The 23435-nt window shown below is 51.5% G+C and overlaps 8 protein-coding genes across 8 annotated transcripts; 3 read left to right on the top strand and 5 right to left on the bottom strand.

Moving 5' to 3' along the window:
* Window positions 1-3781: 3781 nt before the first annotated feature.
* P152DRAFT_458510 (uncharacterized protein) lies at window positions 3782-5024 on the bottom strand. The gene has a single exon (XM_033679482.1). It carries the CDS (start codon window positions 4574-4576, stop codon window positions 4121-4123), a length of 456 nt encoding a protein of 151 aa, XP_033534327.1. The 5' UTR covers window positions 4577-5024; the 3' UTR covers window positions 3782-4120.
* Window positions 5025-5800: 776 nt separating this feature from the next.
* P152DRAFT_458506 (uncharacterized protein) lies at window positions 5801-10039 on the bottom strand. Its single transcript, XM_033679481.1, has 8 exons — window positions 9357-10039; window positions 8995-9110; window positions 8887-8940; window positions 8817-8836; window positions 8685-8755; window positions 7558-7760; window positions 6668-6796; window positions 5801-6218 (listed from the first exon to the last, which is right to left on the bottom strand). Exons 1-8 carry the CDS (start codon window positions 9880-9882, stop codon window positions 6138-6140), a joined length of 1200 nt encoding a protein of 399 aa, XP_033534326.1. The 5' UTR covers window positions 9883-10039; the 3' UTR covers window positions 5801-6137.
* Window positions 10040-10406: 367 nt separating this feature from the next.
* On the top strand, window positions 10407-11398 carry P152DRAFT_507499 (uncharacterized protein; the record flags this gene model as incomplete). The annotated part of the gene is made up of 2 exons (XM_033682537.1): window positions 10407-10811; window positions 10871-11398. 2 exons carry the CDS (start codon window positions 10407-10409, stop codon window positions 11396-11398), a joined length of 933 nt encoding a protein of 310 aa, XP_033534325.1.
* Window positions 11399-11566: 168 nt separating this feature from the next.
* P152DRAFT_396843 (glucosamine 6-phosphate N-acetyltransferas-like protein) lies at window positions 11567-12198 on the bottom strand (the record flags this gene model as incomplete). The annotated part of the gene is made up of 3 exons (XM_033676380.1): window positions 11567-11677; window positions 11730-11859; window positions 11918-12198. The coding sequence occupies 3 exons, from the start codon at window positions 12196-12198 to the stop codon at window positions 11567-11569; spliced, it is 522 nt and encodes a 173-aa protein (XP_033534324.1).
* Window positions 12199-13340: 1142 nt separating this feature from the next.
* P152DRAFT_346522 (MFS general substrate transporter) lies at window positions 13341-15376 on the top strand. Its single transcript, XM_033675375.1, has 2 exons — window positions 13341-14863; window positions 14914-15376. Exons 1-2 carry the CDS (start codon window positions 13436-13438, stop codon window positions 15217-15219), a joined length of 1734 nt encoding a protein of 577 aa, XP_033534323.1. The 5' UTR covers window positions 13341-13435; the 3' UTR covers window positions 15220-15376.
* Window positions 15377-16613: 1237 nt separating this feature from the next.
* On the bottom strand, window positions 16614-17014 carry P152DRAFT_458503 (uncharacterized protein). The gene is made up of 2 exons (XM_033679480.1): window positions 16758-17014; window positions 16614-16701 (listed from the first exon to the last, which is right to left on the bottom strand). The coding sequence occupies exons 1-2, from the start codon at window positions 16936-16938 to the stop codon at window positions 16685-16687; spliced, it is 198 nt and encodes a 65-aa protein (XP_033534322.1). The 5' UTR covers window positions 16939-17014; the 3' UTR covers window positions 16614-16684.
* A 2338-nt stretch (window positions 17015-19352) lies between these two features.
* Window positions 19353-21790, top strand: P152DRAFT_346485 (MFS multidrug transporter-like protein). The gene is made up of 8 exons (XM_033675374.1): window positions 19353-19624; window positions 19677-19760; window positions 19814-19890; window positions 19942-20075; window positions 20130-20484; window positions 20536-21363; window positions 21414-21503; window positions 21562-21790. Exons 1-8 carry the CDS (start codon window positions 19454-19456, stop codon window positions 21581-21583), a joined length of 1761 nt encoding a protein of 586 aa, XP_033534321.1. The 5' UTR covers window positions 19353-19453; the 3' UTR covers window positions 21584-21790.
* Window positions 21791-21997: 207 nt separating this feature from the next.
* On the bottom strand, window positions 21998-23158 carry P152DRAFT_397143 (uncharacterized protein; the record flags this gene model as incomplete). The annotated part of the gene is made up of 4 exons (XM_033676397.1): window positions 21998-22161; window positions 22240-22665; window positions 22819-22936; window positions 23003-23158. The coding sequence occupies 4 exons, from the start codon at window positions 23156-23158 to the stop codon at window positions 21998-22000; spliced, it is 864 nt and encodes a 287-aa protein (XP_033534320.1).
* Window positions 23159-23435: the final 277 nt, after the last annotated feature.

Here is a 23435-nt window from a genome sequence, read left to right as displayed (position 1 = left end):
CTCAGCGGTGAAGACCGAAGGGGGAAGACCGTCCAACTGCATTTTCATATTGGTTCTATCTCTCCACCAGCCCAGATTCCAAGTTTCCAACTGCTCTGCATCGTCTTGGATGAGACCAAGTGCCTGAGTGGCGAGATCAGCAACCCGTGACCACTCCATATATGCATATTCCCGATTCGCCGAGCTCAGTTGGTGAGGCACGGAGAGTCCACTACTGCGTCAATCGACCCAATGATCCGCCTGCTCATCCACTCTCTCCAAGGAGGCAGTCAAAAATCTCACAATGGATCATCGACCACCGTCCACCACCGCCACAAGCGCGGTTAGGCGTTTGGTTTGCCCAACAAGCGTACGGATACACTGCTTGATATTATTATAACTACGTTGCCCATGCTAACCGTGGAGGAGACCCTGGAGGTCCAGTCACTGCTACAATTACAATTCACAATCCATGACCCTTTGCTGGCGAAAAAATCCCGCGAGGTGCCGGCACTATTCATCCGTCGTCCCTCGTGGTCACTGAACATCAGGACATGGAAGTCCCTGCTCATGAGTTCTGAAGTTTGGTAGGAGTTTTGATCCGTCGATCACCAAGAGGCCAGGGGCAGAAGGAGGCAGTGGCCAATAAGGGACCGGATGGTACCTATAATATAGAAAATCGAACGGGTCTCGGTCACTCCGTCCCTAGGTAGGATCATTTGGGAGTTGGGCACATCCGCTTTAAGGATTTCTTTCCCCTCCGTCTCCACACGTTTCGACCTATCCCGTGCATCGGTGTCATCGCTGGAATCTGAAATTAGTTATAACGATGAGTTCGAGACTGGGGAAGGCAAATTCTGTGGTCAGCCGGGAGAGATTCATGATGGATTGAACGGCGACTAATATTTGGTCACCTCCAGACCATCACGCAATGATCCGTTCTATTCTCCGTCCCCAACATTGCTTACTGATTCAAATGGGCGGTGTCGGTGCCGGTGCCGGTGGGATGCTGTCACCGAAGCGACATTTCCCGTCCGTACCGTACCTTTTCTGTCCGTCGATGGTTCGTTCCACCAAGTCGATTCAGTTCCAGCCGATCAGCTTCAACGGGACGGACCAGCACTTAGATTCGCCGCTAACCACGCCACCTAGGAGAGCCGGAGCGTTGTGCGTTCCATGGTATAACGGCGCCCTTGCCCCCTCGCGATCCCTAAACGAGCATATCGAGAATGAGTCCGCTGGGCTTATGGAGCCTTCGTGGGCGCTCCATCGCTCCATCGCTCCATCGCAGGTCCATCGCTCACCCTTGATCAACGGATCAGCTGGACGAAGGGGCCTATCGAAATAAAGACACAAGGGGTGACTACATCCCTCACCGATTTTGTCAACATGGGGTACTCCCTGCGGCGAGATATTGGTTGCACTCTGCAGAGAAACCCATGGAAGGTGGAATTTGTTATTTGACCGGTGGTAGTACGACCGCAGTTACATGCGGAGCACGCAGCAGGGATGGAGAGGAACGACTACCGCGCATAGCCGCTGTTGCGTGGATGCAGTGTTTTGGCTGGTCGAAAAACGTGTGTAATGCTTTCAAACTTCAATTTGTTCATCCTGGGAAGTGCCTGGCTCGATGGATGGGTTGACACTTGACGGAGCTGTGCGAACTGCGAAGATGAGATTGGATCGGCAAACCAGGTCTGGGGCACAGTAGTACCGTATTATCCATGTAGCGTTCTTCCAATGCCATGCCCGGACTACAGAGTACGTTGCCTCAATAACTAGCTAATATCACCACGAAACCCCAAATGGTGAACGGACCACGACTCGACGAGTCAAGAAATCTCACAGAAAACCGAAACTAAATCCCGCAGGCGGGTCACCATGGTACGAGTACCTTGGACCTGGTGCAAGCCTATCGTCCATGGCGTCGCGCTACGCTGCATTCCCTCCGACCAATGTGCTCGGCGAGAAAAGGTAAAAAGGCCGACGAATCGGGTGATCCGACGAATTTCTAGGGCCCTGACAGGCCCCCATCGTGGGCGAGAAGCGGTCCTGGGATCGCGATTGGCCAGGTCGAAGGGTGGATTGGTTTTGTCTGGTCGCGTTGGCATGTTGGTGGCCGTCGGGTTTGGACCACTAACATCACGCCGTACGGTTGGGAGATTCTTCCGCTATGGAAAGCGGTGTGACTTTCGAGTGAATTCAGCTTCCCTGGCCCTGCGAGACATTCCGAATGCAAACATCACTTGACCACCTTGGGGTGCTCCGAGCCGCCGAGGTCGATGGACCATGGAAGGCGTGGAGGCATGGATTGCTGTGATGGAGCCATGAAAGGTCATCTGGTCATCCACTCAAAGGTCTTGAAAATCTCGCCGGGAAAACGCCGCGCAGGGATGACAAAGAATACGATGACGTACGAGGGGTGGATCATGGATGGTGAACCCAGAGAGTGAGTGGCGATCTCAGCTCTTAGGAGACCTCGCCGCACTGTGTTGAGTTGTATGTTGGACGGCGGCAAAGGGTGAGAGAGACACTGACCATCCGACAGCGACCATCGTGAGAAAATACACCCATACCGGTAATCAAGCCAAGCCTGCTGGATACACGCTTTGGTGGCATCAAATCCAACATTGATAGATACCCATATTCCTAGCCGTAGCGGATCGGATGCCCTAGCTAAAACATTTCAATATGAGGAAGCATAGATTTCCATATGCTTCCTAACTACCCTATTTGAGGTATGTGTACCACCTGACGACCACAACAGGCGGACTAGAATTTCCCAATTAACAAACGATTTCACACTGACAGACAATCAACGAGCCGGCAAGCACAGTATGTTCACCACGGACCGTCCATGTCACACAGGATATCCGTGGAGGTTGGGCTGTGTGGCTCCAACAAACACCGTAACCAGTTGGCTGCTTGGAGCTAGGTGAGACAGCTCGATACGGGCCGGAGCGATATTGTACTTGTACACAGACCGGTAGCGAAGTCTGGTGCTTCGAAGTCCAGGCTTTGGGGATCGGTTACACCGTTACACGAAAACGTTTTGTGGGGGTAACAGTATTTCCGTTTACCTGCATGATATAATCCTAGGCATCCCTGATCGGGTCACAAGTATATCCTGTTGAATGTGGATGAAATGTGTTGATGTGACACCGCAATTACCGCGCGGCTCACCGGGTGGATGTCAAAACGATATGCGGTCCAGTGGCTGCATTTGAAGGATTGCATGAATTTAATCTTACGCTGTGGGACTTTTGCAACTCGCAAGCCCTGTATGCATGGAGGTCCAGTCCTTGTAGAGAGCACTGGATGGAGTCTTAGGTGAAACCTGGAATCACATCAGGGCAAAGCAATGAAGGCTTACATCCCGCATAGCCTCCATCCGCCTGCTAACACTTCTATTATACCGTGTCCGTATGATGAAGGCTATGATAGGTGCGAACAGACAGTGTCAGAGCAGAAACAGGCACAGAAAGATATCCTATCTCGAGACTTCGAGAGTCGACAGTCGTTGTCACCCGCTTGACCTAGTCAATCAAGGGCAGAGTCTCGACCGTTCGGAGTCACAAACACGAAACGAAAATGCGATACGTACCAAGAATAGTACATACTATCTGCATACCATGTTTCTGTAGATAAGTAGTCATTTTATTAGGTCGACCAGGCTCAATTTGGAGGCTGCGACGTCAACCCGCTGTAGCCAAGGGTGTCGTTCCACAAGCATCGAGTGGCAACAAGACTCAAGAGGCTGTTAATCTATTTTCCATGGCTTGCTTCTGGTCGAACCGTTAGTGCGGGACAGAAACTAACATCCCTTTGTGATTGAGGCGATGCGCTTCGCATATCGCAATCGTCCGGTTGCGGCACAGCATCAGAAGAATTAACGGTGGCACGGAGCTCTGGATTGGGCCCGGGGGAGGCCATGGACGTATCCCATCACATACGGATCCTCCGTATGCTGTATGGTCTTGCATCAGTCCCTGGCGCTAGCCAGTGTAGCACCGCTCAGCGGCAGCCAGAAGTGAGCAGAGCATCCAAACTATAATTCCTGAGCAAGGGGAAGGAAGAAATGAGAGGAGGACCGGACTGGTAATTCCTCGTGTCATCGTCCGTCCGAGGCTCCAAGTTCTATTTATTTCTGGCGGGCGCGGCCCGGTCCATCGACCGCCCGAGGTACCCTTGATACACCCTTGAGATTCGTATAAATCGGGATAATCAGGCACTGGTAAGTTCGGACTTCCAACAGGATTGCTCCAGACACCTCGACTGGGCTCGGCCGTGTCGCGATGCTGGACAACGGTCGACCACACCCCATCAGTTGGATCAAATGCTCGAATGAGTCGATTCTAAGTTCCTGAAGTAGGGAAAACACATTGATATTGACGAGGGTGTTGAGCTTGGTTTGTGTAACCGTGGAACGGGCGCCATGAACGGGGATTGCGCCGCGTAGACGCTCACAATGCAATGAATGCATGCGGGATTGCGGATGCGATGCACGTCGCGGGTAAAGCTCCCCCTCCTGATGACGGAAGGCGAGAGCGAGAGAGAGATCAGCAATCTGCAAGAAACCCGACTCAATAATTCCCATTGGCGCACGTTTTGGACAGGACGCCGCTCAATTTCCCTCAATTTCCCTCGTGAAAGTACCAGGTTTTACACAGCGCATCCAAAATCCCAACTCCAGCCCGAGTGCAGGACTCAACGCGAAAAGACTGTTGACTAAGGTCCCCGAGACCAGCAAGAATCACCATGTCGGTTTCCCTGTCTCTTCGGAATGAACAGGAGAGTTGGCGTAGAGCGGGACGGCGGATACTGGGCTGTGGACGGCGGGAGGCGGGCGGTACGCGGCAGGCGGCATAGTACGGCAGCAGGCCAGCAGCGGATGTCCCAGTGTTCCAATGTTCCAAATTCTGGACCCAGTCCCAGTGTGGAGTGATCCAACTGCCCAACTCCAAAGCCGAAAGGTCCAGCTCTGCAAGGAATCGGGCAGGATCGGCAGAAGCGGCAAAAGGCTGATGGAGACGAGCTATGAGACTAAGACAGATGTGAGCACTGAGCAGTGAGCTGACAGCGGGGGTGGAAGTTGCTAGGTGGCGCTGACGGTGAGATGTCGGACTGGCTCGGTTTCGAGTGCTAAATACCCCTAATCTAGGGACTACTATCGGTGCAGGGCCACTACACCAAATCGCCCTGTGCGGGATGTCGCCGGCGGGCCCTAGCCTGTAAAACAGAATGTCTCTGCTCCGGTGGTATTCGGCGCTGTAAACTGGAGACACCCACCACGCGCTGATCCTTGTCCACGTCCATGACTCTCAATCCATGACTTTTCATCTGCATCTTCCTAGCGCTGTCTCGCCCAGCTGACAGGGAGAAGTTGTCGGCGGCTTCTGACTGGCTCCCTCGTTTCCGTGTCGTGTGGGCAAACTGGACAACAACCGGGACGGGTCGATGCATGCAGGCGGGATCAAGCACGTGACCTTCCCGTCGAGCTAATTCGAACTCGTCCCCAGAAAAAAATCCGGAAAAATGGGTGAGACGCTGTGAGCCTGCGACCTGAGATTGGCGTCCCATGCTCTCACGCCTCACTCATCCCGATAACAATGGAAGTTAATTATGGAATATGTCACTGGATATATCACTGAATAATGAATATGTACAGCACGGCGCTGCCACCTCGTTCCGTTCGAGTACTCAATATACTGCGTGGACTCCCGACACCTACAGGGGATGCATGCATTGATTGACGTGGCACAGGGCAAATCACCTCTTCCATCATCCATCGTTTCTGCAATCTTCTCGATAGTAGTTGTTGGGGCTATCCTGAACGCTGAAAGTGAAGCCGTTGTCTAGGCGCTGCCGACTCATGGTCACCCGATGCTGCCCGGATCGCCGTCGCTGACCGACTTTCTTTCACCGGAAGCACTTCTCCCAATAATATGAATATTCTTGGTATGCCCTGCTTCCTGAGACTGGCTGCCGTTGAGCCTTGAGGTTGATGTAGTCGGGTTGTGGCTTGTAACTGAAGTGGGATGGGTAGAAGCAAACTGTTCAATGATAGATAGAAATTTGAACGCTATATTCTGCCACGCCCAACGCTGACGAGCAGATCCAAAAAGTTGGAGGTGGTAGCTATTTCTGTCCTGGCCGACTCAACCCTCGTCATCCATGTCATCGGAATCTTCCTCCTCATCCACACCATCAGGCATGACAACGCTGTTCAAGTATGTGATCTATCAAATAACCTCATCATTAGCCTGCCTGTGTCGTCTTGGTTGGGTTCAAAAGGTCGCGTATTGAATGCGGGGTGTGTGTGCTGCACGACTCCGGACTCCGGATTAGGGAACTGATGCGTTGGCCTCGCTTGCTTTGCCGCCGAGCCTTCATCCAGCCGATTCGCACGACGCCGCTCGCCAGCAACGTTCTGGCGAAAGCAGAGCCAACGCATCTGTCGAAGCAAGGGTGCCGCAGCAACGGGGATAACGGGCTTCGACATCGTAGGGCAGCATCCCCGGGAGACACAGCAGCCGCTTCAAATGACCTCGCCCAACATGCTGCATCTCCGCGTTTTAAGGTTACACGGCTCCGTCGAACAGTGTGCACACGCATTGAGACTGAGCTGTGTAATCCTCGACAAGGGCACATGCACCGGGTGTATTGTTGGGAGATCGAGGATACGTACAAATGGTACTAGGGACGAAATCAGCTCCGTCATGCTGTCCAAGTTGACGTCTCCGTCGGGTATCCGCTTCCCGACGGTGTAGGAACGCAAGCGAAGCAATTCAAGGTCTGGATGGTCGTTGTTATAGCCCTGCAATTACCCGTCAGTATCTCCAATGGTTCAATCTTGTGATATCAAAAGCAATCTTCGGGAGTTGTCTTGTAGCTTCGTAAGAAAAGTGTTCATCGGACCACACGAGCTCTCGGAGGGTTTGAGTATGTGTAGGATGGAGAGCTAGGCGCCTTCGGAGCGTCTAGTCATATACGATCCCACTGCGCGATGTCAAGAATGGATCGATAGTCGAGAACAATCCTTGACCGCACTGTCAAGTGTGCTGCGCCCCTAGAGACACTGTTTGGATCCATGATATCTGCGCGTTCCACCGAAACTCCAGTCTCACCACCGTCCTTCGTGTGTTTCACACAATCTTAATGAGGATCTAGAGGTGTGTCAAGATAACTGTCGAGGTACTGCCCGGGAAATGGCATTGTTGGAAAGTTCCAAGCACCCGGCTGGTTGTGACCGCACCGTATGGTGCAAACCAGTTAGAAGTTCTTCCATCACCAAAGGCACTAAACTCGATTCTCAATAGCCCCAAGGGATTTGCTTCGTCAGTCCAGAAATGTCCGTGAATATAAGGTTCCTACTCCCTTGTTTCACTTCTCTGGAACGCTTTTCCCAATAGCATCACCCGCCAACGGAGTGAATGTAGACGACGATATCCCGATGGGCAACAGTGGTGAAATCATGTAGTACTTGGTCCTTCCAGCGAACCCATAGAAAGCATTGACCGGAGCTAATCAAAAGCAACAATGCAAGCACCGCCTGACTCCCGAAGAAATGCGACTAACCTTAGGTTTTGTCTTCAGTGCGCCCTCGGTGTTGGCCGCCGCGAAGGCTTTGATGATATTCTTATCATCGTTCGGAGGGCCTTTAAGGAACTCTTTTCGGAATCGAGCATCGCGAAGCACCGTCTTGATCCGGTTCGGTCTTCGATCAACGTCGCGTCGCAGAGCTGCCAGTGGTCCAGGTTCGGGCATCCACAACCCTCCAGCTGCGAGTTTATGTTAGCTGGAGGCTCTTAGTCTCATTGATTTTTAACAGTTGGCGAGCCATTTATCAAGGTCGCCAAGGAGTGCCGGATGCCGTCACTCGATTGGTAATGGTAAGCCACTGATTTGACTCCTGCGATGCTCCTAGGACGCCTTGCAATCACATCCTCCGTATCTCGAACATATATCCGCATAGAACAAGGGAGGGGGCCTCAGATAAAAATCCACAATATCCTCAGGCTTATGTATTCGTTCGGATTCCCAATCATCGACGTCGTTCCGGTGGAAGACTTGCTACGGATCCACCACGGTGCAAAAGTTCGTGGCAACCGACCCGCGACATCGACCATGTATTCCGTGCAGAGGCGAACGGGACTCGCCATGGCCTTAATCGGGTTGCCATGAGGGTTTGGCTCATGAGCTTGGTACTAGAGCGATGATGCATCGGTTTTCAACATTGTTGATCTGTTGGTACGCTGCATCGGTCTGCCATCCCCTCTGATGGATCACAAGTTCGGTGTCGGAATACACGCTTCTCAGTCCAAACGGTTCCTCGCGATCACTGATTTTGGGTCGACAATGCTCGTCCAGAGCACCTTGGGCGGCCCAATCGTGGGAGTTAAGCGCCAAAGACGCCCAGCTAAAAGACAGAACGCTTTATAGTGATGTGAATCTCCTCGAGTTGCAGCCAAGAGCTTTGATGGGAGGCGGAGATTCTCATGAGAAGGGCCAAATTATGCCCCTCTCAATGTCGTTGAGGTTAGGGGGATGATGGAACATCCGCTACCTTCACTGGTAGGCTCAATAATACCCCTTCATGGCCTCGCGATGGAAGTTTTGATCGAAGACCTCGGAATAGCGACCCGAGAATGAAACCATGATCCTTGGGCCTGCCTGAATAAGGGAACAATCAAGATTCGACTTACCGACAAAACTATTTCCGGGGCTGACCTCAACATAGTATGCCGCATATGGACCCTTTCTCCCGGTACGAGACCTGAGATCCAGATGAGCATAGGAACTAACACGACCAACTGCAACTTGCTAGAATTTCTTACCATGCAGCGGAAAATGCAGTCTACGCTTGCAATTAGCTTCTCCTCAGACCAAGACACTCTGATTTCTGACCTTGTAAGGAGACTGATCTTTCGAGAACCGTACATCTCGATAAATACGGAAGACCTTGTCCTATTAGTCTTGGCTGATCCGATGATGTTACAATGATCGGCGTCTTACGAGATCTTTGACTGGGAGCTCAGGGATCGTGTCGTCTACCTCAGCGATTCGCTCAGTCAGGCTTTCGCAGTAAGTCAACCAATCGTTCCAGGATGTTCGATAATCGGGATCATTCGCTAGTAGGCTCCTGTCAGTTGTGCGTAAGACAGGAAAGATTTATCCCCTATCGCGACAAGTGATTTTCTTTCGGTAGTTGCATGCCAGCTGCTTTCCAATCTGTGAGAAGTGCCTCCGTGCTCGGATCTAGTCACGTTCAATAGTGACCATAAAGCTAGAGCAGCAGAGATTCGATAGTGTGTTTTGGAAAAGGATGTAGTGGGAGAAGGTCATGGAGGGTGAGTAAAGACATAGGGATGACCCACATTTCAACCATTGCCGACTATTATTCTGCTTCAGGTCTCGGAGGAACAGCATCGTATTTGGATGAATAATGTCGTTTGAATAGGGTGTATCCCCAGGATCTCTGGCCTTTGGTTTCTTCATGATGACCTGCGTTCCAGGACCCAACCCGGTCTTCGCCCCTGACTTCCCCAGGTCTTGCTTGCTGCGAGCATTCTTTATTGCAGCCGGTTGCTTGTTACTCTGGCCTTTGCGAACATTTCTGCTGGGGGCTTCGATTTCTTCCGAAAAATCCGAGTCTTCGGGCTCGTCCGACAACTCTGATTGTGCAGAATCATCTTCATACCCGGGCTCGTCCTTGGCCTCCGACGATAGACTGTCCGTCGATTCTTCCCCTGCATCCTCGCTCTCGAAATATTTGCTCTTGGTCAGCGTCGTTGAACTTCTTTTCGGTCGCTTCGGCAGGGAAGTTGCGCCAGTGGGATCATCCAAATCTCTTTTCGGTTGGGCCTTTCCAAGGCTCGGTTTCATAGTTGTCCTCCGGGCCATGCTGTGTCCAGATATCCAACATACGCGTCGTGTGAAAGTATCCAATCCGTAGCCAGAATATATTAGTTTAAATGATTGGTTCGCTCGAATCGCGAGTAAGAGAAGATAAAGTGCAGATGGGTATTCCGTAAAGAAGTCAGTACTCATGTAAAGGAGGTGAAGTCGTCATTGAGTGATACCGATTGGATACCTGTGATAGACGCTTTGGCCAGGTATCCATAGCCCGCCTGAGAATATGATATTAATTAGTGCAACAATTCCCTATTTCACCAGCACACTTCCACCAGAATTCGCCAAAGTCCTGGCGCAGATATATCGAAACTCTACCTGTAACCAAGAATCGCCAGACTTCTTGTTGCTGCACCACCCTCACAGTTCCCGCCGCAGTCATCAACTCCGAATTGGCTTCATTAACACTTGGCAACCAAGCAGAGGCCGAACGCGAAAATCGCGTACTTGGATATATTTTCACTCACCATCAGTTATCGAAACCGCGCAGGAGATAAAGCGTGCCAGATCCAATCATGGGACTTTTCGAGCAGAAAAAAAGCCTGATTCTCCAGGAACTTGATAAGCCTCCAAATGAGTACTCCGACCTATCCCCCAAAGGGTCTATAGACGCGGAGATTCGGGAATTGATTTCAAACATCAATAAGTCTTCGGGGCTGGTTACTACGAGCAGCTGCTCCGGCCGTGTAAGCGTATTCCTCGAAGGTAGACGGACTCCTTCGACTGCCGACGCTGGCACAGTTTCCAATTACTCCGGCGGGAAAGGGGGTGGCAGATGGTTATTTGTCTCTCATTGCCCCTTCAGCACACTCCCCAAAGTTGACGATTTTCACACGTTTTTGAAACTATCGCATGGGAAAGAACCCCCTAAGGTCTTACCGCAATCTCATAAACTCATACATTTCAAATTCGAACCCTTTGTATGTTGGCAGGATACCTATGCTTTCCTAGGTTGCGACTCTACTAATTCGAGAAATAGATCCTTCATGTTCTCGCAGCATCGCTAGAGCATGCCGAGTCCGTCACGTCGTCTGCCTTGCAGGCCGGCTTTCGAGAGAGCGGCATTGCCACCCTTAATCCGCAACCGGATGGGACTTATATGCCTATTGTAGCCGTTCGCTCAGCAGGGTTGAGCCTTGACTCGATCATCGGCTTCGAGGAACCAGACACTGGTGAACTCTTCACCTTGGTGGATGAAAGCTACCTCAATTGCATAGCACTAGTCTCCGAGAAACGCTTTGCGGAAAATTCAAAAAGGATCGAAAGATTCTCACAGGGGCTGTTTCGGAACGGTCGCCTTGGCTCAAATCATAATGCTCAGAATCAGGTAGCAGCCGAGGGACAGGAGGAAAGGCGTCGAAGAAAGCGGGAGGAGGGTCTTAAGAGGCAGGCGGAATCTAAGTTCAGTAGCAGACACACAGCTCATAATGACTGTCGTGAAGATCGCTTGATTGATTCCAGCACTGAGCTAACGGAGCTGTTCGACATGCCGGATTCCAAGCCGTAGGAAGTCATAAATGTCTATTGAACATTGGCGGGATTCCCATATCCGAGCGTGATACAATCCAGCCGACCTACACCGCCGAAGATCCTTTGTCGCAGGTAGGGAAACAGGAGATACCATAGGATGACCGTCTAATATTGACCTCTAATCACACACCATTGTGTTTATCGTCTATGCATTACTCTTGGGCGCTTGGAAATAATGGGCCATTTCGAGGCCTGCTCGCTTGTAACCGCACTTAATGTAGAATCCTTCGTTGGCTTCCGAACAATCGAGGATGACCTGGTCCGGCGTTAGCTAAGGTCAGGAGAACCGAATGGCGTGGAGCTGGTACCTTGTAGCATCCAACTTGCTCTGCAATGTGATCCAACGCCTGAATGATTCGCAAACCCAACTTCTTGCCCTGTTGATCTTTCGCGACCGCAATGTCTTCAATGTGGCCGACGAGCCCTAACGAATGGATGCTGCAGCACGTTAGTCGCCCGGCCTTGATAGTTCAGGGGGTTTGGAGAAGGTGCATACAATTTCCTCTCCACGACCAAGGCTCCCGTGCCCACTATCCCCCCACTGCCATCTATTATACATAGCAGGAAGTATTCATCGCTGCGCTTGGAAAGCCAATCGTACCGCTCGTTGAAGGCCGATTCACTGATATCTCCGACCGTCGTCAGCACTCGAAGGACATCCAGGAAGCCATTGTGGAAGTCGTCCCTCTGTAGGGGCCGACAGGTGTAGCCTTCGGGGAGGGAAGCGAGGACAGTCGGTGATATTAACGACGACGAGAATAATGGCTGAGTAGACATTGCGAGTGAGTCTCCCTGGAAGTACTGGAATAGATAGAGCTAGGTCAGCTAATGCGGTTCAACCGAAGATCCGACGCCTCAAATGAGCGAATTGTCGAGAACTGTGGGGATATCCGGGAGAACCGTGGAAATGGGAGGGACTTTCGACCATTAAATAATGCAGACACTTGCAGCTGGACGTTCACCTCCCAGTCTGCATCTCGAGTTGGATTACGGCGCGTGAGGACCGAAATCTTCGGTTGGTGTGCCGTTCACGGAGTCTCTGCCAAGACGGAGCCCTGCCAGAGAGTTTGTTCTGTGTCAGAACGGAGTACACACGAGAGTCCAGTCATACAGTGACAGAAGTAACAAAGGATATGCAATTCAATTCACACAATTAACCATCTTTCAAACTCCCCCTAAGGGACGGTTGTAACAAACGGAAATTTGCGAGTGTCAGATCTTGATCAATACGGAGTACCAAGTATGAATTATCAGATACACATCAGCCAGCGTTGAGCGAGGGAACAGTACAAAGTGCCATCAACGACTGGTAGGGGACGGGCATTGTACATTTCTTTCCCATGGCCTGCACAGTTGTATGTCTGCTCTCAGCCTAAGTTAGCACTAGAACTTCTTGTCTGAAGGATCAATCCCTTAACTAGGACCAATATCATACATATAGTTATAAGTTAGGGCTTGAACTGTTCTACTTCAACTTGAAGAAGTAGTGGTCACGTGCATAAATCAGATTTGAATTAGACCGGATGTGGAGAGTGGAGACGGATGATGACTAGCTAGCTGAGAATAGGATGAGCACGTGACAAGCCCTGTGAAGTGATGACATCGAAAGGCATGTGCGCAGGATTTCCTTGGCCTGAACCGCTTCGTCATTCCGGAGGAGCTGTTTGCGGATTTTTTTTGGCCCAGGTACAAGTAAGTAACTCTGTAAGCAATCGCAATGTATTACATTTCTTCCATCCAGGCCCAATTGACTGCCTGTATTTCGTGGCCCAAATTCCAAGCATTATGGCATTAACTCCGCAGTTAACAGTTCCAGTCGCATGATAAGGATTGCCAGTTGCCCTGTCCTGGTTCTTCACCTGCCGCCTTTATTTAATATTGACCGGTTCGCACGACACACCATGCTCTTTGGGTGAAAAGAGATTGACAGCCCATGATTGATTGTTTCCAGTCCAGTTCTGATTCATACGGCCTATCAATTTCCTAATACTTGTTGAAACAGATCTTTTGGAGCATGGAGGCCGCAGATGATGCTTTTGATCCTTCGCGGCGCGAGTCGTCCACTCCTCACTATCAAACCTTTCCAACGAATCCACCCTCCTCAAAAGGACCTCCTCACTCACGCCTGAGATCGCAGGATTCGAGCACCCGCAATGCCAACCATGAGAATGGACAACCCCACGATGAAACCCCTCTTCCGAAAAAGCAATTGGCGATCCTCGGGGTCATCGCTCTGGCTGAACAGACCGCGCTGAACAGCATCGGTCCATACCTCCCTGCGATGGCTCTTGGGTTTCCCGGGGTGTCACAGGCAACCGTCGGCCTGTACGTTGGCTTGATCGCCAGCGCGTTCGCGCTAGCGCAATGTGCGTCGGGATATTTTTGGGGTTTACTTTCCGACCGCATCGGGCGGAAGCCGGTCATACTTCTTGGGACCGTGATGACGGCCGCGTGCTTCGCGGGATTCGGCTTCTGCAAAACATTAGGCGCCGCAATTGCGGTTCAGACGCTCATGGGCCTAGTCAATGGCAACCAAGGGGTCGTCAGCACGGTCTTAGGCGAACTCACGGATCGAAGCAATCAAGGACGGGCGTTTACATACCTTCCGGTCGTCTATGGCCTCGGTGGAATCACCGGTCCGACGGTGGGCGGAATGTTGGTGAACCTGGTCGATGACGATGACGGATTCTGGGGGACGTATCCGTACTTGCCGCCGAACATCTTCTCCGCCACGATCCTCCTCGTCGATTTCGGTCTCGCATGCTGGCTCCTCGAAGAGAGCCACGAAGCGGCTCGCGATCAACCCCCTCTTCCCAAACGTATTGGAAACCTCTTCGCCTGGATATGGCAGTTCGCTGGCGGCTCGCACCGACCGTCATATGTGAGAACGTTATCACAGCGCGAACGGCACGGGGCTCGTCTGAACCATTATCGGAATGGTGGTTCGGATGACCTTCAGGATCCCGACGAATATTCGGGGCTTCTCCCAGGAACCTCAATGGATAAGATCACGTACCGCGATATTTTCAATCGCGATACCGTCCTTCTGCTGTTGACATACCTTGTATTTTCGCTTTCCAATGTGGCATACAACACGTTGTATCCGATCTTTGGAGAAGGTAAAGCCCCCACCGGACGAGACCTCTCCACACAAGAGGTGGGCCTGTCTCTGTCTTTCTCTGGGCTTGTGACCATCCTATTTCAGGTGGGCATCTACGGTCGCCTGAGAGACAAGCTAGGGAATAGGGCGTCGTACCGAGTCAGCATAGCCGGTTTCGTCGCCGCTTTCTTGTTGATGCCATGGGTGGGCTACAAGACATCTTCGGATGGGCGCTACGCAGGCATGAGTGAAGGCAAACTCCTGCTCTGGGTCGAGTTGGGAGCCATTCTCGTCATCAAGACCGTGGCAGCCGTTGGCGGGCTAACAAGTGCTCTTCTCCTCGTAAGTTGGCCGTGACGACATGCGCCGCTATCACCAGCTGACCCCACCAGATCACTAACTCGGCCCCATCACACGCGGTCCTCGGCCAGATTAACGGCCTGGCTCAAACACTAGCATCAGGCGGACGAGCGGTCGGCCCATTTGTTTCCGGGGCGTTGTTCTCCGCCGCCACGAGATTGCATCCGAAAGGCGAGGCGATGCCGTTCGGTGTTTTTGCGGGCATCGCTTTCCTGGGATTCCTCCTAAGCTGGGGCATTCGCAGTCCGGACCTGGAAGGAGACGGGTGGGAGGAGGATCATGATGAATCACCAAGCGATCATGAAAGTGGCTGGGATGAAGATGATCACGACCACTGACCTTCGCTCTCACAGGACGGTTAGAAAGTTGGGTTTGGTAATGAATCTCATGGACATGCTTATCGGCCGTACGGTTCTTTGCTGTACAGTTCATGTGCGCTCTACCCGTTCAGTTGATTGTTGAAGTCGTGTGTCATTTTCCCAGTCCAACCGCATTTGCCAAGCGTCCATGAAGACATGCAGCTGGTTTCATGAGGGTCCCTCCTCACTGGGGTCATGAAACCAAGCTCGGGTGGGTCGAATGCTCAGATGGGTAGAAATCGAGCGCACGACTATTTCTCTCGTCGGAGAGAGGAAGTAAAGCTGCATCGCCATGTGTGTGGTTCCCACGTCACTGGTCCGGTCAGTGCAGTCAGTCCATATCCTCATATTTTCGGCCTTATGGCCTGACACCGGTCTACAAATCTTGGATTCCACTCAGTCCCAGGAAATACAGGGACTAAAGGGTGCCATACTGGCATCGAACGCATACTGGGCCTGCCTGCTCTTCTAGCCTACTGTCCGACTGAGAACATGTTCATTGGTATAACCCCTAAGGCGTTACACGAGATGGTCTGGCAATTGGCTCCGTGTCCAGCACGAAAGTTATGACAGCTCCGAAGATGGCAACAGCAACGACTGTTCCATCAATAAAAGCATGTGGTCCTCGAGGTTACTACATGTAATAGGGAAGTGGAGGACAAGTTCATTGATTGTATGGTTTCTTTATGCATGTTTACAATAGACTGGTACCTCCGCAACCGGAGCGGGATGCCGATCGGACACCCTCGAGATTCAAGAATCCAGAAACGTGTTGGCAAGTTGCTACTCGCGAGGGCATGCATATCACTGTGTTTGTCGTTCAGCGAGCAAGCAGATTGGTTAGGATATCTACGGTTGATGACGGCAACGCGAACAATGTATTAGGGCGAGGCTGAACTCTGAAGTGTTAACTCTTGCCGAATGTAGTCACCTTACTATGTAAGGAGAGATCAACCTCTCAAGTCCTCGACATCGGTTGTCTCATGCAATCATGCCCTACCCAGTAATCAGTGGCCTGGCTTGATGGAAGCCCTCGCATCCGGAACCCGAGCCTTGCGAAGCTGCCGCAATCGCGCTTGACGAACCCTGAGTGAACAGAGTGTTGCGTGTTGGCTCGAATGGCGGCCTCGAGGCGCACAGCCTCGAAGCGTCGAACTCGTAAAATCGACTCTGGCAACGGGGATGTTTCCAGATCTCAACTTGTTCCCCGCATTTGGGCATTTCCCTAGGATTCCTTGATCACGGCGGGTTCATATTCGGTTCATGCCGAACGACATCTGCGGATGCTAACGCGGTTAGGTGGCTATGCTAACAACCAAGGCATACTGCGTAGAGGAGTGGCCTTAAAAAGAAGAGACACGATGGCGACTGACAGGCGACTTTTCATTGGAGCAAAACCTGTGATTAACCATATATCCTGCGAAGCAGGGAGACAAGTGCTAGTCTATAGCACGTTCGACCCTTTTCGTGAATTAGCGGAGGGTGACACGGTCTAGATGCGCAAGATCTGCGATTACCAAGTTTCGTTGATCTAAACTGAAGAGAGAGAAGGAAGAAATCTCCCAGCCCCTCTGTGCGCGAGATATAAACTCTTCTCTCTGCTATCCTAACACAGCTCCTTAACACAGCTCCCATATGACTATCTCCTTGATAATCCTCCATGCCACCCACTAGCCACATCCCTGTGGCGTCAGCCATACTCAAGGGCCCAGGCTACGGGCCCCGGGACCATAACAGAGGGCAATATAATATCTGTATACAAAACTGATGACATGAAACCATGTAGGGAAGAAGTTTCGAATTCCGTGCTTACTTCTGTCGACATGTGTATCATGAACTCACATGATCGCTAGATCCGGGCCCGTTGGGGGGCGTTGTGGACTGGGGAGACGCGGAACAGAGGCGGTTCCCGCCCGCAGCACCACATATTCCCCAGATTCCACTAATATTATTTGGCATTACCAACCAGTTATCCGAAGATCAGGCAAACGTCGACCAACATCAGTCGCTTGGACTCGCTTGTATACCGGTCATCAGACCATCGACCTCAGATGATGAATACTGGCTGGCCTGATTGGATGCATCGTGTATCATGTTTATCATCGCGATGGATGGTCGACTCGAATAGTCTGACGGCGCATGGGACATCGGGCACACCAACGGCGAAAAAGCGATGAAAGCCAGGCAGTGGATTGGGTAGGAAATGGACAGGCGTATACAGTTAGCCTAAGGGAGCAAGCAGGGTTGGGCATCTGATCCGATCACAGAAGGGGTGGTATGAGACCAACTGGAGGATGAGGGGATACGTGCGGATAGCTGAATATCGCCGTGTATAGGCAGTATACTCCGTATACTATGTACACTAAGAAGAGATGACGAAAATACCATTAGACGATGATATGAGCCGAGTCCACGAGAAGTTTGGCAATAGTTAAGGGTTCAGGGGGGATCGGTGGGAGTATCTATCGTATGGAGTACATGGAGAGATAAATATTATAGCTACTAGGATACATAGAGCAACTACTCCGTAGGATGTGAAAGATAAGATCGAAAAGCAAAAGGCTAAGACAGTATCTCAAATCTCAAGACGGGCATTGGCTAGAAAGGAGAAGGATGAACCAAGCTGAACCAAGAAAGACGAACTGAGAAGAATCGAACGAGTTGGTGAATGGGACCAAAGGCAGAGTGCGGGGGTTACCCACTCAATATTCCAACTACGAATACGCAGTAGTTACGGAAGATTCCAGTCTCTCCTGACTCCTGAGTCCTAACTTGTCCTGAGTACCTACTCAAATACATGCTAATAATACTCCACGGACTACTCTGCAGACTAGTCTACCCCAGGTATCCGGTGTATCCAAGTCATCCAATCCTGCTCGTTTTTGAGTCGGTACTAGCCACTTCCTTGGAAAATGTAATTAATTTACAACCCCTCCAAGACCCAATTTCTGGTCCAAGGGCCAAGGCAACTCGAAACGCCGAGGCTCGCCAGCTGCTCATTCTGAATTAAGCCTGTTGCTTAATATTGCTTGGCCAGGGCTTCCGCAGTTCCGGATGCCCTGCATGCCCTCCCTGATCCCTAATCAGTAATCCCTCATTCCTCGATTCTCGAGTTGGATCGCTGGATCGTGGAACGGTTGGAGTGTCAGCCTGTCAGGGTATCGAACGGCAGACGGTCGGACCTCTTCAATAGTCAATTGTTCATTATTATTCACCCTGACAGTTTCACTCAACAAGTCACTATCCTCGGTCTGTTCACATACTTCGCTCTTAGATCGCTGCACGGTTGGATTAGATGGTCTGAGGCTTCACAGCTTCATGACCATCCCGCGATCGGTGATAGGCGCTTGATGCAGAATACTGAATAATGCACCACTGAACGCTGGAAGTCCTCTGGAAGCCCTGAACCATCTCTGATTTCGTGTCCAGATGTCCTCTGTCCGTTCTTTTGTTCGACTGTGGATTCGTGGGAATCCCTGTACCGCAGGGGCCTCACAACTCATTCAAGCCTCTCTCGACCCGTGGCAATTTGCCTAGGCATTCCGTACCCCAGCTGCTTGTCCTGTTCGCCGTTCGCTGCGGCACATCCATACTCAATTTTTGATTTATCTACCAGGTAACAATCCAGTCTCGGGCTTCCTTCCCCTTTCTGGATCCCTTCCTTGGGGCTTCTCTCATCCCCGCTGGTTCTTGTCTCGGAACCGAAGGATCTCCAATATTTTATCGTCGACATGCATCCCCCAGCGATGTTGAATCACTCGCGTGTGGATGGGAATCTGCCCACTGACCACTGTCAGACTTCGGTCCATCCCTCAACCCCAGCTTCGGCCCTAGAAGGCGCATAGCATTCCGAATGACCAGGGTGCCATGCATCCTTCGCAGTCTTCTTCCATTTCTATGTAAATGAATCTTCGACGGCACAGCAGGAGTTGCGAATTGCGATGGCGTGGGATCCTGGAAACACCCACTCTGCTTAGACCCAGCATACCCACAGATCTTTGCCCAAGTCATTCCCTACATAAATCGACTCTTGCCACTTTTTATATTGCCAGCAGTTTGCCCCTCGCTGCTCTCTGGACTCCATTTCTTCTCCATATCACGGGCCTGGTTTTCCTTGCTCTCTCTTTACTTAGGTTCCTTCTTAAGAACTCTCACTGTTAGGTGCTTGAGAGTTTGTCAATTCCGCTAGCACCGCCATTTTACCTAATTCATCATGAGTTCAGGCAGTTCGGTAGAACGCCGCCATGAGGTGGTTGAGAAGGGCAGCCCGACTGAGTTGGAGCAGGTTCACACTGCGGAGAAGGTCCCTGGGCACGACAATTATTACGAGAAAGATGGCCTGAGAACGTATGGCGACGGTTTGGACCATGACCATGAGCCTAAGGTGAGGCCGACCCGAATCCGCTTCGCCAGACCAGCAATTGACCGTAAACTAGATGACCTTCAAGCGGTTCATGTCCCTCGTGAGCATGGCGCTTCTCTGGACCGGCTCCCAGATCCCCGTATACCTCTATGGTGGTGTAAGTTGCGCAGTTCCCTCCCCTATCAAGCAAATCCTTGCTTACTCCAGTAGGCACCACCGTACATATACGGCGACATTGGCGGTTCTGATCGATGGACGTGGTTCATTATAGCGAATCTTTTGGCCCTGTAAGTAGTCCATAGACCCCTATCCCGGTGCTATAACTGATATCCCATCAGCGCTGCCGTCTGTCCCTTCGTTGGTAGTATATCAGACTTGATTGGCCGTCGCTATGTCGCAATGATCGGCGCCTCTTTCCTCGTCATCGGTAATATCATCGGAGCGACCGCGAAGTCGATGAACATCTTCATCGGTGAGTGCCTTTCCAAGCTTGGACATCGGAATCGCAACCGCTAATACGATGCAGCCGGCCATGTCTTCATGGGAGCAGGCGCCGGGATCAACGAGTTGACCGCCCTTGCCGCGGCCTCGGAAATGGCACCAACCCGAAAGCGAGGCACCTACATCGCCGCCCTCATCTTCACTATCATTCCCTTCGTGCCGTCCGTCCTGTACGCGCAGCTGATCTGCTACTACGCGACCTGGCGCTACATTGGCCTTTTCTGTGGCGTCTGGGCTTTCGTCGGCCTCCTTGGAATCGCCTTCTTCTACTTCCCCCCTCCCCGAGTCAACTCGGCGGGCCTGTCCCGGAAACAGGTCATCGCCGAGATTGACTTCATCGGAGGGTTCCTTTCGATTTCGGGCATGATCCTTTTTATGATGTGAGTGTGCTCGAGACGAGTCGAAAATCCATCCATCCTAACCAGCCATAGGGGTCTCCAATGGGGCGGAAGTCAGTACAAGTGGGCCACTGTGCATGTCTTGGTTCCCCTGATCCTTGGCGCTCTCATTCTGATTGTCTTTGCTGTATGGGAAGCTAAGTGGGCGAAGCACCCGATGTTCCCCCACCGCCTGAAGCAAAACCCGCGTGTTCTCGCCCTGACGCTCGTCATCACCTTTATTTCCGGTGCCAATTTCTTCGCCGTCCTCATGTTCTGGCCCACCCAAGCCTTCAACGTATACGGCCATGACCCCGTCGGCATCGGCCTCCGTGGACTTCCGATCGGCCTAGCCATCATGACTGGCGCTTGCGTCGTTCTCGTCCTGATCAGTGTGCTCCGCGGCCAGATCCGAGCTTTGATGGTCGCCTCGTCCGTCTTGATGACCGCCGGGTGTGGCGCCATGGCCATCGGGGAAACGGACAACATGCACCAACTCTGGGGGATCCTCGTCCTCGCCGGGCTCGGCATCGGTGGCATCCTCGTACCAGCGTCAATTATCACGACCATCATATGCCCCGACGACTTGATTGCAACCGTCGCGGCTCTGACACTCGCCATCCGTGTCATCGGCGGGGTCATCGGCTACAGCGTCTATTACAACGTCTTCGTCAACAAGTTCACCGAGAACGCCAAGTTCTATATCGGCGGCCTGATGGTGACCAAATTGGGCATCTACGACGTGGATCTCATCACAGAAGTCATCGAACTTACCGGGGCCTCTCAAACCGACGAAATCGCTCATCTCCCAGGACTTGACAACCCCGTGGTCCACGCGGCTATCGTCAAGGCGGGCCAAATTGCCTTTGCCGCCTCGTACAAGTATGCGCCGGCCTTCCCACATAAGATGTATCTCTGCTGACTGGTAACAGATTTGTGTATTATGCCAGCATTCCATTTGGTGTCCTCTGCATCTTCGCAGCGGCATTCCTTGGTGACATCAGCAAGTATATGGATGACCAGTAAGTCCCCGATCCCGGTTGACCTCGGTTCCCGTTTCACTAACGAATACCCCTCTAGTGTTGCTGTCGTGATCACCTAAAATGAACCTTATGAGATGGAAGTCGGCTTGTACATAGGTCGATAGACTTTGACCGTTTTGCTATTGAAGTCGCAACGCTGCGCAGATTGGTGTTTCGCTGCCAAGTTAACTGAGAGTGTTCAATCGACCAACACAATTACGGTTACGGGAAAAGCGGAACTCAGGAGTGACGTGAACTTGCAACAATACTATCTTTGACTCACGTGAATTGTTTGGCCACTACATTAAAATGCCCCTTCATTATTGTCCAGAATTCCTGATAATCTATTAATCTTTCATCCCTGCTTCAAGAGGGTGTCTCTCAATTCAGCCTATTGCAGGCTGGCAGCCCTCCACACTGTATCGCCATGACAGCCATAGTTGACGCCTGCGCTGAATGCATAACTGCGAGCCATGTTCCCGTTCTGCACTTCATTAGACATGCTTGCATTTGCATCGACTACATCGTAAGATCCATCGTGGACTGGAAGACGATATCTTTTCAAAATAACAAGGGAATTCCGCATTACAGCTACCATTGCGGCACTGCCGCCGGGTGAGCATACCCATCGCCTCCCTGCAGCTCTTCTGGATTTCGTCTGCTCGTATCAGTGCAGAATCACGCGCGTTCTGTGCTTCTAGTAACCGCTGTGTCATATCATCCTCTGCCTTGGAACGGGAGGACATTTCGGCTTTTAAGGCACTATCTTGGTCTTGAATGATGTTCTCGAGACCCTCTCTCTCTCGTGCTGCTGCCTCGACTAACTTAGACACCAAGATGCTCAGAAAAAAGTCTGCATTCCCCAGCCAGCTGTCTTGCATAAACTCATCAATATGGAGGGCCGCTGATGTCCCTAGAATCTCTCTCAATGCTTTGTCCGTGGTCGACTTGAGGGCGTAGTTCAGTGCCGCAACAAACGCTTCGCAAGAAAACTGTTTCTCGAGGATTTCCATGATCTTCGCGTTGGCCAGGGCCTTGAGATCAGAGACAAAATAGTAGTCCGCTATTGCGTTGACCTTGACATGCTCGAGAAGCCTTGCAGTCAGAATTGTCTTGTTCTCAGGCTCTGTTTCGCTCTCTGTCTCTGCCTCATTCCCAGGCTCTTCCTCATTCTCAAACTCGAGCAGCTCAAGTGCGGCTTCTAAAGGTGTTGAAACTACCGGGACTCCATCTGAGTATGAGAGTAGATGTGTTTCTAGGAGACACAGTTAATCTAAGCAAGGTAAAAAGAGTTGGAAGAAGTTTGGCGATGTACCTGTTTCTTTTTCTATTTCTTGCTGTTCTTGGTAATCCTTGTTGTACATGAAGTCGATCATCTTATACAACGTCTGAGCGTCAAATTCAGTCACTTCGACTTCGTTTGTGGTGGATTCCTGTGATATGTGAGTGATCTGCTCCGAGGGACTAGGGATGAAGTCAGCTTCACGAAGAAGATCTACCTTGAAGGTCCCGTCGACGGCCGCAGCGAGGACCTCAGACTGGGTGCAAACGATCACTTTATGAACGTTGAAAACTTTGCCTCCACACTTCAGTTTTAGGTCACTGTACTTGTCCGAACCGGGGAAAGTGACATTTTTGCCCTTCTGGGACGCCATTGCTTCCGAGATCTGACCCACGTTCGCTTTACGTCGTTCAACACGCGATAGACGGATGTGAGTGGTCAGGTGAGGAGGTGGAAATTCAGTCACCTTGAGTCCGGTAGGCAAGAAGTGGGAAGGAAATTTTGCAACTCAAGAGGGCGATGAAGGCACCAGGCCAACGCTTTCAACATGAAGGGGTTTCTATAGTCCCTATCTGGTTTGCTGTGTTAGAGCCGTTTGCTTGAAAGGAGACAACACAAAATCGCAAAAGCAGAGGAACAATGAGATGCAA

This window comes from Eremomyces bilateralis (assembly GCF_010015585.1).
Source record: "Eremomyces bilateralis CBS 781.70 unplaced genomic scaffold P152scaffold_9, whole genome shotgun sequence".
Lineage (NCBI taxonomy): Eukaryota > Fungi > Ascomycota > Dothideomycetes > Eremomycetales > Eremomycetaceae > Eremomyces > Eremomyces bilateralis.
Note: the sequence above shows the minus strand (reverse complement) of the source record. Positions and strands in the feature narration are given on the sequence as shown.